The sequence below is a fragment of the Taudactylus pleione genome, unplaced genomic scaffold (assembly GCF_031769625.1).
Source record: "Taudactylus pleione unplaced genomic scaffold, aTauple2 ptg000040l, whole genome shotgun sequence".
Lineage (NCBI taxonomy): Eukaryota > Metazoa > Chordata > Amphibia > Anura > Myobatrachidae > Taudactylus > Taudactylus pleione.
Window position 1 is genome coordinate 20,538,982 of NW_028284442.1, and position 20,862 is coordinate 20,559,843.

Genomic DNA, 20,862 nt, shown 5'->3' on the forward strand with positions numbered 1-20,862 from the left:
AAAGAGGTCCACAGACATACACACAAAGAGTTAAACTGTCATTTAAAAATCAAATCCCAGAAACTGTTATTTTACCACTTAAAAAAATAAACTCTCGTGATGTAGTGTAATTAGGAATCATATTCCACATATTAGCTATGAAAAAAAAGTAAAAAAACCCCTGTAGTATTAGACAATAACAGATTCTTTGAGATCTGTGCTGAAAAATTATATTGTTATTAATTGACAAATAGGGTCCACAACTGCTCAGTCAAGAAAAGCGGTGCAAATATTGCTCCTGGTTAGGGAAACTCAATACAACATATTTACAGGGAATGGGATTGAAATGCCCGGTGGCTGTTTAGCTGCCGGTTCAAATCCCGACAGGATGAAGATCCTGACAGAGGCAAGTAAGTACCCTATCCTCCCCTGTCCCCCCCCTAACCCTAGCCCTTCCTTAGTGGTGCCGAACCTTTACCTCCCCTCTAGTGCCTAACCCTAACCGCCCCCCAGGGGTGCCCAACTCTAACCCCCCCTTACCGCTCCCTAAACCTAACCCTCCCAGGGTGGTGCCTAACCCTAACCTCTCCCTGGGGGTGCCTAAGCCTAACCTCTCCCTGGGGGGGGCCTAACCCCAACCTCTCCCTGGGGGTGCCTAACCCTAAGCCTCCCCCCTAGGGGTGCCTAATACTAACCTCCCCCCAAAATAACCTAACGCTAACTCCGCTAACTGTCCAAATCCAAATTCCCCCCCGCGCGGCATAGAGGACACGCGGCCCGTACTTACCTCGTTCGGGCGCGCGTCTTCCTGGATTCCGGTGTCGGGATTATGACAGGCGTCGGACTTTCGATGCCTATCATGAATCCTTTGCCGGCATTCAGCAGTAAGTATTGTGACCGGCGGCCATGCGACCGCTGGTCACATAACTACATCCCATTTACAGTTGTGTTTTATATATACAGCAATCAGAAAGTCCTTATCAACAAATACAGTTAAAGCTGGCCACACATTATAAACTTTTCATTCAACTAACTAACTGAATGATTATCTGACTACCTAAATGATCATAAAGGGCGGAATTCAATTCTTTTCATCCCCTATCGCGCCCGACGGAGCTATTCTATTCTTGCTCCTGTCGGGTGCGATCAGCTGCCAAGCGCTACATTTCAGCTCGCAGCCTCTGGGGGATGAGAGCTGAAATGTGCGAAAAGTGACATGTTTGGGCGCCCAAACATCACTTTTCGCGATCGCGTCCAGCACTTTGGTCGTGGTTAGCCGATTTACGCGGCTAAACCCGACCACTTTGGGTGCGATCAGCGTGAAAAGCTGGCACAATTGAATAGTGGCCCGCGATCTCCTGTCACTTTAGACGGGAGATGCGGGCCGCGAAATCAATTGAATTCCGCCCAAAGTGTTCTCTCTACAGCTAAATTACTTTTTAATTAGACCAGCCAACTTCTCTCTAACTGAACAGTTCTGACGACACAGAAGTAGATGGCCAGCATGCCTACTTCTGTTATAAAAAAAAACAATGCATGATTAAGTGGCTAGTTGGAATTATAATGTAATGGGTGGCCAGCTTCAGTATAACATACCTCCCAACATTCATTAATACAAATAATTTATTAGCCTAAATAATTATCTTAAAATATCTTTATATGAAGCAAAGCAAACAAAGAAAAGTGAAAGCACACAGTAATCATCATTAAGGTTTCAAGGCTAGCAAATAATCCAGGAAATAATATTTTGATAAATAACGTGCTCCTATCAGGGTCGTCTTAACAGCATTGTAGGCCCTGCGCAAAGCAATGCACTGGGATCCCTACCCACCCACGGGAATACAAATGTAAATGATCAATAAAATGAAACCGTTAGACTTATTGGTACTTTCAACAAAACCAATGTTTAAACATAAAAAAAATATGAGATATGGTAAGAACTTACCCTTGTTATCTCTATTTCTACGAAGTCCATAGGGTTCCACAGGATACCTTGGGGTATAGGTGTGACGTCAGTCATCGGGCACCAAAGAGTTAAGCTTTCAGCCTCCCAGGATGCACTAGGTCCCCCTTCTATACCCCGCCCCCGAGCCAAGGCACCTCAGTTAGTTACCAAGCCATAGGCCGGAGGAGGAGAAGGAAGAGAGAGAAAAAAAAAAAGATCTGGATACACACAAGAATCACATTCTCACCAGAGGGAGACGGAAAAACCAGTGACCAGAGCAAAGCCCATCTGCAGCACAGGTGCGACAGGGCGGGAGTCCTGTGGAACCCTATGGACTTCGTAGAAATAGAGATAACAAGGGTAAGTTCTTACCATATCTCATATTTTCTACTTCAGGGTCCATAGGGTATCCACAGGATACCTTGGGGATGTCCCAAAGCAGTATCCTTTAAGGGTGGGGACACTCCTGTGCAGAAAGGAGAATCCGCCGCCCGAAGGAAGCATCCTGAGAGGTGAAGGTGTCAAACCTGTAATACCTCACGTAGGTATGGACAGAGGACCACGTAGCAGCCTTGCAGATCTGGACTGCAGAGGCACCACGTCGAGCTGCCCACGAAGGACCCACAGACCTAGTGGAATGAGCCTTCAGAGAAGGAGGAACCGGTAGGCCTTCATGAAGATAAGCTTCAGAAATAGCCATACGGATCCAGGCTGCCAAAGTTTGCTTTGAGGCAGGCCAACCCTTTTTACGGAAGCCATAGAGGACAAACAAAGCGTCCAACTTCCTAAACGAAGAAATGCGGTCAACATAAGTCCTTAAGGCCTGCACAACATCCAAAGAGGCCTCACCCACGGAAAGACCCAGTGAGTTAAAGGCCGGAACAACGATTTCCTCGTTAACATGAAACTGGGAAACAACTTTGGGAAGAAACTCGGGCCGAGTCAAACGGCGGTCCTTGAAGAGCCCTCAGGACCACAGCCAAATCCCAAGGCGCCACAGGTGGAACAAAGGGCGGCTGAATGCGGAGAACACCTTGCATAAAGGTGCGCACATCCGGGATTGTAGCAATCCTACGGTGAAAGCAGACAGGGCCGAAACCTGTACCTTCAAAGAAGCAAGGCGAAGCCCATGATCTAGTCCCGCTTGTAGGAAGGTGAGAATCCGAGATAGACGAAACTCCCGCGGTGCATAACCTCTCGGTCGACACCACTGGAAGAACGTATGCCACACGCGATGGTATATCCTCGCGGAAGACGGTTTCCAAGCTCGCAACATGGTACGCACTACAGAGCTGGAAAACCCCCGGGACCTCAGCATGGCCGTCTCAACAGCCACGCCATCAAAGGCAGCCGAGTCAGGTCCGGGTGAAGGCAAGGACCCTGAGACAGAAGGTCCGGTCGTAGCGGCAACCGCAGAGGACTGTCCACGGACAGACCCTGAAGGTCTGAGAACCAGTGCTTCCTGTTTGAATTTCCGGATTACCCGTGGAAGAAGGGAGACCGGAGGGAACAGGTATGCTAACCGGAACGTCCACCGGATGGACAGAGCATCCACCAGAGACGCCCCTTCGTCTCTTGTGCGAGACCCGTACACCGGCAACTTATTGTTGTGCCGGGACGCCATGAGGTCGATCTATGGAAGACCCCCATCTGTCCACCAGCAGTTGAAAAACGTCCGGGTGCAGGGACCATTCCCCCGGATGAACGTCCTGGCGACTTAGAAAGTCCAACTCCCAATTTAGCACTCCCGGGATGAAGACCGGTGATATGGTCGGATGATTGCGCTCCGCCCATACCAGGATCCGAGAGACCTCCACGAGAGCCGCCCGACTTCGGGTTCCTCCTTGCCTGTTTATGTAGGCCACGGTGGTAGCGTTGTCCGACTGGACCTGTACCGGGCGACCCTGGAGAACCCGATGTGCCTGCTGGAGAGCATTGAAGACCGCACGGAGTTCCAAGATATTGATTGGAAGCTCTGCTTCTGTCGCCGTCCACCTGCCCTGGAACAAGTGTGGACCCGAAACTGCTCCCCAGCCCCAAAGACTGGCGTCCGTTGTCAACAGGACCCAATTTGGAACCCAGAACGGACGTCCCCCGCTGAGATGGGTCGTCTGTAACCACCAGGCAAGGGACAGGCGAACCTCCGGGGTGAGCACAATTGTCTGGGACTTCAGAGACTGCGGCAGCCCGTTCCACTTGGACAGAATCAGGTGCTGCAGAGGTCTGGAGTGAAACTGGGCATATTCCACCATGTCGAACACCGACACCATGGAGCCCAGTAACCTCATCGCCGAGTGTAGAGACACCTGGCGACTGAGCAGACAACTGCGCACCCTCGCCTGTAAAGCAGAGATCTTTTCCTCCGTCACGAAGATCCTCTGCTGTCCCGAGTCCAATAAGGCTCCGAGGTGCAGAATCCTCCGAGACGGGATTAGAGTGGACTTCTGCCAGTTGATTATCCAGCCGTGCCGTTGCAGTAGCGCAATGGTCAGGCCCAAGTGGCGTAGAAGGAGCTCTGGAGATCCTGCCACCAATAAAAGGTCGTCCAAGTATAGCAACATGCGGACTCCCTGCAGCCGCAGAGAAGCCGCCATGAACGCCATCACCTTGGTGAACACACGTGGTGCTGTCGCCAGGCCAAAAGGTAACGCCCGAAACTGGAAGTGGTCGCTGCGGATTGCAAACCTGAGGAACTGTTGATGGCGCAAAAGAATAGGGACATGCAGGTAAGCGTCCTGTATGTCCAATGACACCATGTAGTCCCCAGGTTCCAGCGCCAGAATGATGGACTGTAGGATCTCCATCCAAAACTTCGGTACCCGCAAAGACCTGTTGAGAGCTTTGAGGTTGAGAATCGGACGATACGACCCATTGGTTTTCTGTACCAAAAAAAGATTTGAATAGAAGCCCTGGCCCCTCTGGGAGAATGGAACAGGCACTATAACTCCAGCCTGGAGCATAGTGTGCAATACCTTCCGCAGATCCGTAGACTTGTTCCAGTCTAATGGTAGACCCGTGGTGAAGAATCGAGCCGGGGGTCTGTGCCGGAAGGAGAGGGCGTACCCGTGGGAGACCTCGAGAACCCAAGTGTCTGTCGTAGTGACCGACCAACACTGGGCGAACTGCAGCAGGCGGCCTCCCACTTTGGGATCCCCCAAAGGGAGGCCCGGGCCGTCAGGCCGCAGGCTTGTCATCTGGCTTGGGGGCCGGACGTCTGGTACTCCATGCCTGCTTCCGGGGCTTGGCCGATTTCTTAGGGCGAGCCTGTCGAGGAAAAGACTGTGGTTTGGGCCTGCCCTGGGCCCTAGATGACCGAAAGGACGATGGTCCAGAACCAGAAGGAGCAGCGGCCGACGGGAGACAAGCCGATTTGGCTGCCGCCAGCGTGGCCACAATCTTATCCACATCCGGACCGAAGAGAACTTCTCCGGTAAATGGCAACGCCTCCAGACCCCTTTTGGAATCTGCGTCCGCCTTCCAGGTTCGCAGCCACAAGGTGCTGAAGAAATTCTAGACACCAGAGTACTAATGTCTAAGGCCGCCTCGTTGATATAAGTGGCCGAATCACGGAGATTACCAATCAACTCCGCCTGTTCGGCCGGACAGTCGGAATCAAAAGATGCCTCTAATGAATCCGCCCAGCGCTCCATCGCTCTGGCAACCCAGCAAATGGCCATAGCCGGTCGTGCTGCCCCCCCCCCTGCAAGGGAATAAGCGGACTTCAGGCAGATCTCCACCTTGCGGTCCGTAGCATCCTTAAGGGAGGACATGGATGGCATCGGCAATGTGGCACTACGGACAAGACGGGTCACGTGAGAATCCACCTGTGGAGAGGATTCCCACTTTGCAAAATAATTATCCGCGAACGGATAAGCCACCGCCAGGCGCCTCTGCGGCTGGTATCTTTTGCCAGGCTGTTTCCACGCCTCCTCTAAATGGTCCACTAACTGACCTGAAAGAGGAAAGACTGTGGCATCGCCCTTCACATCTTTAAAAAAGGCATACTTGGATTTAGCCGCTGGGGGAACTTCGTCCTCAATCACCAAGGCTGTGCGGACTGCCCGAATAAGTCCAGGAATATATACCTTGGACTTAGCGTCAGCGTCCTTAGTATGGAGAGGTTCCTGATCGTAAGGATCCAGAATCTCCCCATCATCAGACATCCCGTCGTCATCCTCATAAGGAGGCGACAGAGACACCACCGGCCGTTTATGTGGCCGGATCACAGACTCCCCTTGCAACACATCCGACAAGTGCTGTACAGAACTCGTCAGGGAGTTAACCCACGCCGGCTCCTGAGAAACCGGGAACGGGGCCTTGGGCAGCTGCCCAGTGTGCTTATATGTTAAGATGGAATCAGTATGATTTACCCGACAGCGGCAACCCGGCAGAGGTGAAAATCCTGATCGTTCTTCTGGTGAGTATTGCTAACCTAATTCCCTACCCTAAACCTAACACTCCTTTAGGGGTGCCTAACCATAACCTCCCCCCCAAGTGCCTAACCCTAACCCCACTCTAAGTGCCTAAACCTAAACCCCCTTCCCCTAGCTTAACCCTAACCCTCGCGGTGGGGTGTCTAACCCCAAGTTCCCCCCCCCCCGGGAGCCCATAACCTAACCCTGCGGGGATGGGGAGGAGTTAGGGTTAGGCACTCGGGGGGGAGGTTAGGCACCCCTAAGGGAGGGTTAGGATTAGAGGTGGGACAGGGTTAGTTTTACTTACCTAAAACCCATCGGGAACCTCACTGCTGCCGATTTTCCGGCATCGGGATTTGAACCGCCGGCCGTGCGGGACAGGGAAGGTATGGGGCTTGGAATGTCAATTAAACAATGAGAACATACCTGGTATAAATGCGCAAAATAATATGTTCTTTCTTGTAACTCATAGGATTTGGGGTTACTCAGAGTAATTAGAGGAAAGAACTGAGAGAGAGTGTATAGTGATCATAGGTGAAAATTATTAATTACTACTAACAGTTCTAATAAATAACACATAAAATGATGCACCGCTCTCCTGACTAGGCCTTGATTATGTGATCAATACTTCCAATTATTTGTAAACATTTTTTAATGAAACAAAAATAATTTATCAGCAATTTTTTTTCACAAACTAATCAGAAAAAGTATTTGAAAAGTTTCCACCCCTAATCATCACTCCTGCTAGAAGTCTTTTATTTGTCAAATGGTTGAACTTTGGGCCTGATTCAGACCCGCTCGCTAGCTGCGGCTGCTCGCTCCCAGCATATGGAAATTCAGCTAAGTGATGTCAAGGCAGGCGCTCACACGGCAAGGCATAAGCACGCCCGCTATGTCTTGGCGAGCGATCACTTTGTGTTTTCAGACGCCCACCAGCCTGTCTTTAGCCGCCCACTAGCGGATGTCATCTCCAGGAAGTATATACATCCATCGGTACATCAGGTTCGATCGGATCTGACTGCAGAGCTTGCGGTTGACTGTACCCTACCACAAGCACTGCGAGCACTTCAGTGTATAATTCAACCAGGTGACGTGTACTATGACGCTGCCTGTTAATTATGCACACCACAAAAACGGCGTTGAAACACTCAGGCACGCCTGCGTCCACAACTCTACTCCCCCATTACTACTGCCTGGCCCCTGTTACCACCCTCAAATGGCCTCTCCTGTCACTCATTCCACTGGGCTGTCTTTGCAGGGCGAGCGAGCGCATCCTGATCGCTTGTACTAGTTTGTGCACGCGCACTGCGAACTATACACATGCACACATTTGCAAACATCGCTAGCAACGAGCGATCGCTTGCTAGCGAGCGGGTCTGAATCAGGCCCTTTGTTCAATGATTGTGGGTACAACTGGATAAGCATAAGTACAATGTTCATAATTGTATAAAAATGTCTAGTAAGTAATAATGGGACTGCTTAGACCAGGCATGTAAAACATGCGGCCCGAATAAACATTTTCTGTGGCCCCAGAGTGTGGGGTCACATATATATAATTTGTGGCCCACACCCACAGTGTTTACTATTTCAAGCTGGCAACAGTGGTCTCTGAAGCGATCAGAAGCTTCTGATTGCTTCAGAGCCCAGCATTCCCAGTGATGCAGCGTGCGGGTGACGTCATGACATTACCCGCGTCGCCTGTGACGAGCGGAGCCTGCTCCTGTCGCTCTAGATCTAATTAGATCCAGTCAGCAGCAGCGTCTACGCGGGATGGCGTGGACTGGAGCAGTGTCCAGCTGAAGAAAGGTAAGTGCTGCACAGACAGGTGATTGGGGCCTGTTCTATACTGGGAGAGGGCATTACTGGGGGCACAACATGAGGGGCATTACTGGGGGCTCTGCATAAGGGGCACTACTAGGAGATTACTGGGGGCACAACATAAGGGGCATTACTGGGGGTTCTGCATAAGGGGCATAACTGGGGGCTCTGCATAAGGGACATTACTGGGGGCTCTGCATAAGGGGCACTACTAAGGACATTACTGGAGCTCTGCATAAGGGGCATTACTGAGGGCTCGGCATAAGGGGCACTACTAAGAACATTACTGGGGGCTCTCCATAAGGGCCACTACTAAGGACATTACTGGGGGCTCTGCATAAGGGGCACTACTAAGGACATTACTGGAGGCTCTGCATAAGGGGCATTACTAGGAGCTCTGCATAAGGGCCACTACTAAGGACATTACTGGGGGCTCTGCATAAGGGGCATTACTGGGGGCTCTTCATAAGGGGCATTACTGGGGCTCTGCATAAAGGGCATTACTGGGGGCTCTGCATAAGAGGCATTACTGGGGGCTCTGCATAAGGGGCTCTACATAAGGGGCATTACTGGGAGCACAACATAAGGGACATTACTGGGAGCACAACATAAGGGACATTACTGGGGCACTGCATAAGGTGCACTTCTAGGGGCATTACTAGGGCACTGCATAAGGGGCACTACTAAGGGGGCACTGCATTGGTTTTTAGTAATAATAAACCTTTCAAAATTGCATATAAGACTTTTTTTGTTGTTGAAACCCACATACTCGTCGACCTTGAATATTCGGCCCGGTTGGTATTTTGAGTTTGACATGCCTGGCTTAGACTGAAGCCTGGAGCTCAAATAGTAATGCTTGCATCTGAGATAATCAGAGAAACTGAGAGGACAGTCACCATGGCCATCAATAAGATTTGTCCTAAGCACTTAAAAAGTAATAGTGTATACGTTTGTCAGTACTCAGGTGACAATGTGGTGTCACTACTCTGAAACATCAGCAATTCATAGTAACGTCACTACTCATTGTTTATAACTTGTTTTCATGCAACTCACTGAAAGCTATATTTAGCAGGTTATCACAGTATCAGCATTACTTGTATTATCCCACACTAAAACTATACAACTTGCAACAAATTATATTACTTTTATATTAAGTTATAGTAAAAACAATCTAATGCATGTCACAATAGAGTAGACTCAATGTAATAAAACATACACAAATAAGGAAAAACATAAAGGAAATATGTTGGTATTACTCTAGATCACTGGTTCCTAAACTGGATGCCGCGGGGCACATGCAGGGGTGCCACGGGTTGGTGGAACAGGACCAAATCAGATTATTTATGGTCCATTTAACAGGCAAAAGCAGAGCTGGTGGCTGCCTATCATACAATATTTGGACAAAACAGAAGTGCAACTCTGTCCATCACCAAAAACTGAACATAAGAATGACATGCAAGCACAATTAATTTACTTTATACTTTACGTCTAGGGGTGCCATGAAAAAACGCTGATACTCTAGAGCGCCATGATTCAAAAAAGTTTGGGAACCACTGCTCTAGATGTTTATTTAAAACATTTACAGATTCACTTTCACAGAAAGAATTTCAGAGACTTCTTGCTTTCAAGGACGTTTTGTGCTCATGTTAACAAATGCATCAAATAACTATAATTGGAAGATATAATTAAAGTAATTGAGTGTGGTTTGGCTGACATTCAATGACTGACTGGCACAGGATCCTATGTTCTATTTAAATATAGGGGGTGCAGGGCAAGCTTCATGTAAGCTGTTCCATACCATTGTAACTTTGTACACAGTAAGCCATCACAAATCCTGTACTGCTTTAAGAGTAGGACCAATGCAATGCATGCAGCTAAGACGCTCAGGCAGGAGGTTATGATGGAAGTGACTGAGGGCCTGATTCACTATGGATCGCAATTCTGCTCATAAGCACGCACCGCAGTTGCTAATATCAGCAGTGCTATTTAAATGTTTGCGTTCACATTGCGACCGCAGCCTGACATAAGGACGCCCACTTCCCCTTACTCACATCCGTATACTAGGGCAACATAGCAAAACAATCGGTAACATAGAGTAACATCGGACCCATATGCACACTTGCACAAGCCCTGACCTTACTCAGAAATTGCTAAAAGCGATACACGCTATCAGTGCTATGGCTGCTTATGGCCACGCAGTGGATAATTTATGCACGCCCCTGCAACAGCGTTGCAACGCACTGGCACGCCTGCGTTAACCCGACCACCCTCCGTTACCACCCACGGACGGCACTTCCTATCAATCACTATACTCTGGGTCTGCGTAGCCTCTGCAATCGCAGTTCCGAGCGCTGTTGCTAGTTTGCGCAAGTGCATTGCAATGCATACGCATGCGCAGAACGCAACAATCGACCGATTGCATATGTATTAGCAACTGCGTTCCTTGCTGAATCAGGCCCTGAGTACACCTATCAGTAAGTTAAATGTACAGCTATGCAACCTTATGTAACGCAGCATGGACACTAAGCTTAGCTATGTAAGAAACCACAGTACAACATGCATGATGTAAGATGCTAGTATTTAAAAACTGCAAACATTTAGAGATTTTTTGTGTGTGAAATACTTGGTTTTTCACAATATTTTTATTTGTGTAAATAAAAGGAAATTGGGTCATAGTGATGGGCACTAGTAAAACAGTGGTACCCTGTACGTTTACTAGGTCTTAGGTAACTGGGTATTGGTAATCTAACCCATCATGGAACCGTTCTAGCAGCTATATTATATTCTGTAATAAAATACAGATAGACATTAGCATTGAATATACACCAACCTGTAGCCAGTGCAGAGGCAGCTAACAGTGCAACCACTAACATTTCCATGGTCACTGATACACTAAAGGGGCTTCTTGAAAGAAACAATGTTATTTCCAGGAGTGGCTTGAGTCAGCAAATGGACAGGTGTCCCATCACTAAAAAAGTAGTCTTTGGTCGATTCAACCAGGATGCAGAGCTACATGGCAAAGCGGTGATCCATGTCTCCTAGGGATCATCTCACTTCCCCTGGGGATATGTCACATGCCATCGTCCCCTGGAAGCAGCTAATCAGCCCTGTGATGCAACCTCTTCCCTCCTGCGTGTATCGCTGGGATGTTATTGTGTCTCCTCTCCCTCTGATAATAGCAGTAGTGTGCCGGGATGTTTAGAGCTGGTCACTGGTGCAGACTGACTAGGAGTGACAGGCAGCACGGCTTGATCGTGCACACTGCACAGGAGAGAACACGCCCACTCCCCGCCCTCTGTCTGTACTCAGCCTCTGCTCTGCACCTCACACTCGCAGACATTCCACCAAGTCACTGTCTTACAGCCTGTCCTGTCGAATCAAGACTTGCACAGGGGTTTTAAGAGAAAAAAAAATCTATCATGGTACTGACAGCAAACACAATTTCCTCCCACCTACAGTTCCCCATGGCTCAGTGACTTACTTTTTTTCTGGTTGTTTGGCTGTATGCCCTCATGAAGAGAATTAGTCAGCCATGAATTCATCATGACAGGGACATTCTTGGACCTGAGACGTTCCTGGAACCATTAGTCATTAAAGTTTTTACATTAATAATAATTACTATGACGTACAAGGTTTCTATTTACTGTAAAAATAGTGCTGCATGTTTGCGCCTAGTACAAACACAAGAGAAGTATTTGCCTACATTTTATAGTAGTAATGCAGGAACAATATTTTAGTCTATAAGCTATGTAATACCCCTTTTACACCAAAATCCAGGGTCTGACCCTGGAATTTGAACACTGGTCAATCCCGGGTCGAACTCGGCTTCAGACCCCGTTCACACTGCAATTCGACCCGGGTTAGACCCGGGTTATTCCCGGGTTTGCCCCGTTCACACTGAACCCAGGTAATCCCTGCTTTTCCCTATAGATGTAATTAAAAATGGACTTTTTTAAGGGCTGACGAAGATGAGGTCACAAAAGGCAACAAAAGGGAGGGGTGGGGACTGCTTACAGCATTGCTACAGGTTGCTGTTCTGGCTGTGGCAGGCTGTGTATTAGCCTGTGTTTGTGGCTGCTGGTCAGGCTGTGGTGCAGCCTGCAGTTCTGGCTGTGGCAGGCTGTGTGCCTGCCTGCTTTTGTGGCTGCTGGTCAGGCTGCTGTGGTGTAGAAGGATAGGCAGGCAAGCGATGGCTTCATGTGTGTCTCTCTCTGCAGGGCACTGACAAATTACATCACCTGCCTGTGCCCCAGAAGCTCCAATCAGCAGCTTTCAGAGCTAGCCGGGTCAAATAAGCAGGGTAGCACCTGTTCACACTGCCTCATGACCCGGGAACAACCAGTGTTCAACCCTGCTCTCAACCCGAGTAAGATTCAAGGGTAAATCAACCCGGGAATTTTTTCTGGGAGCCGTTCACACAGAGCATCGACCCGGCAATAACCCGGGTTATTCAGTTGGTGTAAAAGGGGTATAACATGGCCAGAGTAAAAAGGCTTTTTACAAGGTGTTTTTTAAATGATGAGGAAAAAAGTGCTCATGAAAAGAGCATATTCGTGCACATATGTGTACACATCTTTATATGTGTACGCCTTCACATCAAATTTATCATCATAGCATGAGTAATAGGGTCGGTTCTAGACTTTGCGTAGCTCTGGGCAAGAGATTCCTCTAGCACCCTGAGCTCAGGGGGCGTGGCATAGCCATGGCCACCAAAAAATAAAAATAAAATAGTAATTGCGGGGCCACGCACTGTACAGGGGGGGCGCCATTTGCCTAATTCTTATGGTGCATACACACGGTCAGACCTGTCAGATGAACGATGATCGATGAACAACTTAAAGATTTTCACCAACGATTTAACCGATTTCACAAACGATTTGAACGATTGAACGATTTCAGACATTATTAAAATGAATGAAATCGACCAAATCTGACTGCAAACACATCAGATGTTAGATATCGTTAGCTGACAATCAGGAACGCGCATCGATCATTGTTACAGGCTCACATGTCAGATACTCTGTCAGATATGAACGATTGAACGATTTTTAAAATCGTTTCGTTCAAATCTGACAGGAAATCTGACCGTGTGTATGCACCATTACCTTGTGAAGGCAGACTGGTCCCACCCCCTTGCTCCTGCTCCTCCGTCTTCTCTTTCGCGTGGCCACTCCCAGAATGACATGGATGACGACATCACGTGGCATGATGTCATGCCCATCACCGGTATTCTGGGAGACTGTGACTCCCAGTGTGAGGGAACAGCAGCGCTCTTTGTAAATATGGTGCTGCGGCCGCCACAGTTTGTAATATAGCGGTGGGCGCCGTCAGATTAAGCAGCGCCAGCTGGGTGACTGCAGCCATGCCCTCAGGCCGTTGCACGTCAGGCGATAGCCTTGCTTGCCAGCTCCTAAAACCACCAGAGTTATTATCGGACACCATATTAAAATGACTGCTGAGAATGATGAGTGTGAACAGAAGGACCAACAGAAAGCTGAAAGTATTTTTTTTTTCTATTTAAAAAAAAAATTCTGGGAACTTATAATTCTATTCCAATGAGTCAGATGTGTGTCATTGCAGTCAATGTATTAAGCTCAATGGAAAGTCATTGTAGATAAAATAAGTTGCAGTTAAGGATTTCCGTTTTGTCACAGACATTTAATGCATTAAAAGCAATGTTTTTACTTGCACTTTAACATGTGTTATAATATACACACCAGTGAGTATATAGGACCTGATTCAGAGATGTATGCTAACCACACAGCCGCTGCGTCTTTGTACGCAGCAAATGAGTGATAATATCTTAATGCCGCAGGAGGCGTCTTGTGTAAATAGACGCTTCCTGCCAGCTTCTCTGATCTGTTGCTGCATCCAAAGACACAGCATCAGATCATCTGCGTAAACATCGGTCATCAGTCATTCTCGCTGCTGAAGCCAGTGAAGCTGCATCCAGGAATGTAGCCACTGGCTTCAGCACACCCAGAAAATGGGGATGGCATGCTCCCGTTTTCCGTAAAGCTGCCTGTCGCCGACTCCAACTGAGTGACAGGGTGCGGCGTCCAGGGCACTGGAAGAGATTTCGCAGAACGAGATCTGCAAATGCGCAGTGCGACATCTGCACATGCACAGGTCTCAAACCTAAGGATTCTGTATTATAACCTCTATACACTCCTGCCTATACCTTCTAATATCCTGCCTATAAACCTCTAAGGTTGACGCAATTTGCGTACGCAGTCATACATTAAATAAAGACTCCAGACCTTGAACCTGTGGTTCCAAAGCACAAAGTATTATTCAAGTAAAAGTACAGTCAGTTACACGCTATGATCTAAGTACAATTTAGCGCAAAGAAATTATACAGACCCAAGTACAGTTATACATACGCAGGCGCTCTGGACCAGATCCCGGCATCAGCAAGATAACCTCCGTCAATCAGCAATCAGCAAGAAGACTTGAAACCCAGGGTCAGAGCACACATATTTATACCCCCCCAGAAATAGACAACACAATAGAAAGGCTTGTTGCTGATGCCATTGGTTCCCAAGGGGGACGCATCTGTTACAGAGCATTTAACAGGTTGGTTCAAATGGACACAGAACAGCCTCTAACAGCTTGTTGCCTACTCTATTTCCCCTGCATGCACAAAAATAAATTTTGGTTCTTTATGTCTTTACGGTCCATAAATTGCGACCGCATGTTCCGATCTGCACACCGTTGATACCGGGAAGCTGTGGATAAAGGGCCTGATTCAGAGCCGCTCGTAAGCGGCCGCTCGTTCGTTCCTACCGATGTTCGCACAACTGCGCATGCGTACGGATTTTAATACGCATGCGCGAACCAGTCAGTGCGGCTGAAAATCGTGTGCTCGCTAAATAGCGAATGCTTGCTATTTTGAGTGACAGAATGAGGCGTTTGGGGGTGGTAACAGGGGAAGGTGCTTGAAAACGGGGAGTGGAGATCCGAACGCAGGCGTGCTTAAAGGTCAAAACGGGCGTTTTAAGGGTGTGCATAATTAACAAAGCAGCGTCATTGACCACGTCACTTGGTTGTTTTATAGTCAGAACTGCTCGCATGATTGTGGTAGGAAAAACCAACCACAAGAATAGCGAGCAGTTCAGACGCCTTTCGATGTACTCGATTAATCTAATAAATAGCGGACATGACGTATGATGCGAGCGGCCAGGGGGCGTTTTTTTCAAAATTACGTTCGCATGTTTTGTTCGCTCGTTCAGACATAGAGGCGTGAACAGACCGTAAAGATCGAACGGTTCATTTAAGTAGCCAGCCCCTTTTTCTGAACGAGCGAGCGCAAATAGCGTCCGGCTCTGAATCAGGCCCAAAGTGCGGATCAGTATAATGTCAAACACGGCTTACTTATCATGTATTAAACCTTAGATACCAAAATAGCCTTTATTTCACAGCATTTGTAATAAATGAATAAAACTTGAATCTTTTACTTTATAACTATGGAACCTTTTGTGTAAGTGTGCATTATGTAAGTATTAGGAATATGGGAAAAAGACGCTAGTTAGGTTTATCTGATTTGAGGCAGATGTGCACGCATGCAGCTAATAAACAGCCTTCGCATGCAGGATATTGTGCATTCGCTACTGAGCGTCATGTTAGCAGCTCAACTGTACGTAATGTGCGGTGTTCATGCATGAGATTCCATAAACATATATATATATGTGTATACATAGATATATATATATATATGCACATATATATACACATACATACACACACACACACACACACACATATCTCATTCCTTATTTACAGTTTCAAACTGTAATGCAAATGTGTTACCCCCAGCTGTGAAGCCGGGGCCATCCTGTCTGGGTGTGGGACTAAAACCTGTTTATATGTGTGTGTGTGTGTGTGTGTGTGTGTGTGTGTGTGTGTATGTATGTGTATATATACCGGGGCCATCCTGTCTGGGTGTGGGACTAAAACCTGTTTATATGTGTGTGTGTGTGTGTGTGTGTATGTATGTGTATATATATGCACATATATATACACATACATACACACACACACACACACATATCTCATTCCTTATTTACAGTTTCAAACTGTAATGCAAATGTGTTACCCCCAGCTGTGAAGCCGGGGCCATCCTGTCTGGGTGTGGGACTAAAACCTGTTTAGGATTCAGACAAATTCAATTGTGTAGATCAATGCCTGGGTTATATTACAATTGCCACAACTATACTTGTCTACATACAGGGATTCCCAATTTATATGTAAAACACTCACAGTATTCTGGTGCATTGTCTATTCTATTTACTTTTTCTCAGGAGGCTGTTCTTCCAGTTGCCCTTGGTAGATTATCAAAAACATTGCCATCTGTACTTAGCTCGTGAGTTGTAACTTAAAATGGCGCTGGTCGCAAAATGGCGTCTTGCAGATTCTTTTTTCTAAAATGGAGTCTAGCTGTCATTCGCAAGATGGCATTGTGCATGCTAATTTCTACGTTGATTCTGTCTCAGCCACTAATCCAGCTTCGACACACCATTGGTTACTTAGGCAAATAAACTGGTTTGCGGACATCTCTGAATCAGGCCCATAGCCTTAAGCTGGCTTTCCTTTGCCTGTTTGTGGCCAGGTACTCCTCCTTCTCCACATGGTCAAGATGTCTGCAGCAGCACCAGAACCAGGGTGTAAAAATGTTTTTAAGATACCTTGACTGGTTCCTGGAAGCTTCAGACAAACTTGAAGATTCCGTTCCTTTACTCATGCCCTCAGTTATTTCTGGCAAAGCGCTCACTGTCAACTCACCAAAAGCCCACTGAACCACCAGCGCAGAGTGAAATCCTATTTTTATTTCTAAAATACACTATTTCAAAATAATATACTGTAGCTAGAAAGGTCGATATATTGATAAAACTTTCTGCTCCCATTGCTCAGGACATTGCAGAGAGGACACTAGCTGCTTTAAAGGGTTTGACAGTGGGAGCTTTGCAAGCAATAACTGAGGGCATGAGCGACGGAAAGGAATCTTCAAGCTTGTTTTTAGCTTCCCTGAACCAGTCAGGGCTAGTCATGGGTTGATAGACTGGAAAGACCCGGCGTAAGCTTGCTCCAAGGAAGGAGGTTTCCATAAATTGAGGCTTTGGGGAAAATGAAAAGGACACGAGGACCCACAGTCAATACCAGTCTAATAAGAGGTAAGAAAGAAGCAGACCAAGAGGGAGCAAGAAGGTGAAATTGGCCTTGGCAGCTTTCCTGTGGTGCAGATACAGCTTGCAAAGCTGACAGGCCAGGATGGCCAAGCCGCCATCAAAATAAAGCCCTGAGGTTGCTAAGGTACCGGTTCCAGGAGGCAGATGTTGGGTTGGGTTCCCAAAGACATATATGGTCGACACATGCTCTTTTATGGTTTTTCTACATTTTTAGGGTTAGGGGTTACACCCCTGGGGGAGGGTTAGGCTGCCAGAAGGGATGCTTTGGATTATGCACTAGGGGGAGGGTTAGGGTTAGGCACCAGGGGAAGGGTTAGGTACTAGGGGAGGGTTAGGGCTAAATTACAAAAAAAAACATGTCATCCATTTTTGTGTCTACCATTTGAACCTGTCAACCTTTTAACCATTAAACTTTTTTTACCTGTCGACATTTTGCCTGTGGACCTTTATATTGTTGATCTTTTATACCACACCCAATCAAACACTTAATCTTGTAGAAACCTATGTGATTCTTTAAGGAAGGGGGTTGGAGCACACATATCATGAGGAGAATATTGGAGGAACATATGTGACATAAATTTCTCCGCCATGTGAGTGGGAGACAAGCACTGTCCTTGCACACAGGCCCACTTCATTTATAAAGTACCCCTGATGCAACTTTGTCATTTCACACCTGTTGCATACAGCAAATTAAATAATTTCACATAAAGTTACAATTTGCTGCCTGTTACTGCCATCTGTCATGCAACACAAACCTGAAAAGACACATATAGGACTGGATTCAATTAGACGTGAAAAGTGCCATTTGGAGAAAAGTTTTCTCCAATTTGGACTTTTCGTCTGTTTTCAAAGTATCTCCATATTCAATTCCAGGACGATTTCGCCTAAGCGGAAACTTAATGCATTTTAATAGGAGAAAAAGTATCTCCATTGAATAGGAGGTGAAAAAAAAGTGCAAAATCTTTATTTTGGGCTGCAAACGTGGGGAAACAACTCAGAACCCTTGGGACAGCCCCCCAAAGGACAAATCAGCCCAAAAAAAACAAAAACCTCAGAACACCCCCCAAAAAAAAGACATGTAATTTTTGGGGCGAAAAAGTGGGGGGACAAGTATTAAAACTAGCAAAATAGGGTTCGTGGGGTGCTGTAAGGAGGGGCCAAGTGTTTTGGGGATTGTAGGTGCATGTATGAGGGTGGTTTTTCATGTTTTTAAAAGTTCACTTTAGAGACACAAAAATATGCTAGCACCCATTTTCAAGTACCCCAAATTTGACAGGAGTATTTATTTTCACAAAACAATTACTGTTTTCTATAATTTTTCAGCACTTTTACAAATAAGCAGATAGAAAGCTTTTACACAAATTAATGACACAAAGTACCTTTATTATGGCTAATAGTACACATCTGTACTGATTTCCAGTGTCAGTGCATCTTATTTTGGGGTACAGACTGATTCCCCCAATGTTATCAGTACTTTCCGCCTGTTCTGCATTCGGCGCTTTCGCCAGTTTTGGAATTGAATTAGGCGAAAAGCGGTGACGCGCACGGAAAGATTTCGCCTCTGAAACAGGCGAATGCGGCGGAAAGTCGGACATGCGAATCTTTGCCGACTTTTGCCTGTAATTGAATACGGGCCATAGTTGCATGAAATGTGTTATATGTAGTTTTGTTGTCCTAACTTTTGCCACATTCTTAAAATGAGTGAAATCAAGTGGATGGGTTCATATGATACGTGGAAACAGCAGGCCTATAACGGGTTTCATGGCAACAAACTTAAGAGAATTCTTTCTATGTTTTCTTTGGGATGTAGTTATGAGACCGCCGGTCTTAATACCGACATTGGAATCCTGATATGGGATTTAAGATAATTGCCGAAATACCGACACCTATCTTAACCCCGACGCCAGAGGGGGGGGAGGGTTAAGTTTAGGGAGCGTAGTGGGGTTGTTTTTTGGGGGGAAGTTAGGGTTAGGCACCCCCGGGGGAAGGTTAGGGTTAGGCACCCCCCTGGGAGGGTTAGGTTTAGGGTGCGGTAAGGGGGGGTTAGGGTTATGCACTAGGGGGGAAAGTTAGGGTTAGGTACCACTAAGGGAGGGTTAGGGTTAAGGGGAGGAGAGGGGTAGGGATAGGGATCTTAGGGATCTTCTCCCTTCGGACTGCCGGCTCCAGGATATGAACCAGCGGCTATTCAGACGGCGGGACTTCATACCCATTCCGTTTTCTTTATGTCAAGGAATCGTTCTCCTAAAATATTTCTTATTTGCCTAATTTACATAAAAAGGAGACTAGAGGGGACCATAGGTATAGCATGGGGCCAGGACGCCCAGAGCACGTACGTGCTATGGCACCCACACCCAAGTGTGCCAGAGAGGAGGCGTGTCCAGCATATGAGATTAAATGAAAGGGATATAAAAGTAAACAGGGGCAGTATCGAACTGGGGTATGAGGGCTAGATATAGGCCAATTCACTAAAGTAATTCCACTAATAAAATGCACAGTATTGTGTGTATTCAATAAAAATACACCTTAAGTATATGGTGTTTTCTCTGCAATAGAGAACCTCTAAAGAAATTGATCCTCCATGGGCAGACAGTGGGCCTGATTCACTATGGAACGCAATATTGCTTAAGCACACAGTTCACCTGCGATAGTACGCTAATCCATTGCGATCGCAATGCAAAGTCAGCACAACATAAGGACGCCCACTTTACCTTACACACATCCGTAATGTTTAGCAGAATAGTGAAACCATTGGTACAATCGAGTACCATCGCAGCCTCACGCAGACTTTCACAAGCTGACCTTACACTGAAATTGCTAACAACCGCGCACGCTACCAGACCTCACACTGCGTATGGCATCGCAGTGGATAATTTATGCATGACTCTGCAATGGCGTGCGAACGCACTGGCACGCTGACCACCCCCCATCACCACCCTCAAAAGGTGCTTTCTCTCAATCAATCTGCGAGGGGTCTTCGTAGCCTCTGCGATCGTGGTCCCGATTGCAATAGCTAGTTCACGCACGCGCACTGCAAGCGCATAACGCAACAATTGCCTGTTTGCATGTGTAATCGCAGTTGCGTATGCTAGTGAATGAAGCCCAGTGTCTTCAGTCGGTATCCACTATTCATGTAGGAGATCACATGGTCCGGTAGATGCCTGTTTATGTAGGAATATAACCAAAGTCATCATGATACAACAAAGATTCAACCAGACTTGTGCTCCCTGTGTCACCTTCTGCCTCATGTCACCTACAGCCTCATGCCCTGTGTCTCTCCATCATCCTACCCCTGTCCCACCAGCCCCCTTTCTCTTCAGTTCCCGGTCACACTAGCCGCCTGTCACTCCAGCCCCATCACTCCATCCTCCAGTGTCATCGCAAGAGCCAACCCCTTCCCCAGCCACCTCCGACTTACCAACTTCTTATCAGCCTGCATGCTCCTCTTTCTGCTCCTCTACCTTTCAGCAGTGCGACGTGGAGAGAGACGCGGTGGTGGGTGAGCCGCACATGCACAGAA

At 47.2% G+C, this 20,862-nt stretch overlaps 1 protein-coding gene across 3 annotated transcripts in view; it reads right to left on the reverse strand.

Moving 5' to 3' along the window:
* NTN4 (netrin 4) overlaps nucleotides 1-20,862 on the reverse strand; it is a 212,618-nt gene that overhangs the window by 157,967 nt on the left and 33,789 nt on the right. For 2 of the 3 annotated variants that reach the window (XM_088454584.1, XM_088454586.1), the window contains exon 1: nucleotides 10,988-11,411. The exons of the other annotated variant lie outside the window; for it this stretch is intronic. In XM_088454584.1, the coding sequence (XP_088310710.1) occupies nucleotides 10,988-11,036 (49 nt within the window). In that variant the 5' untranslated portion in view covers nucleotides 11,037-11,411. Of the gene's footprint in view, nucleotides 1-10,987; nucleotides 11,412-20,862 lie in introns of those variants that run through there. 3 annotated transcript variants of the gene reach the window in all.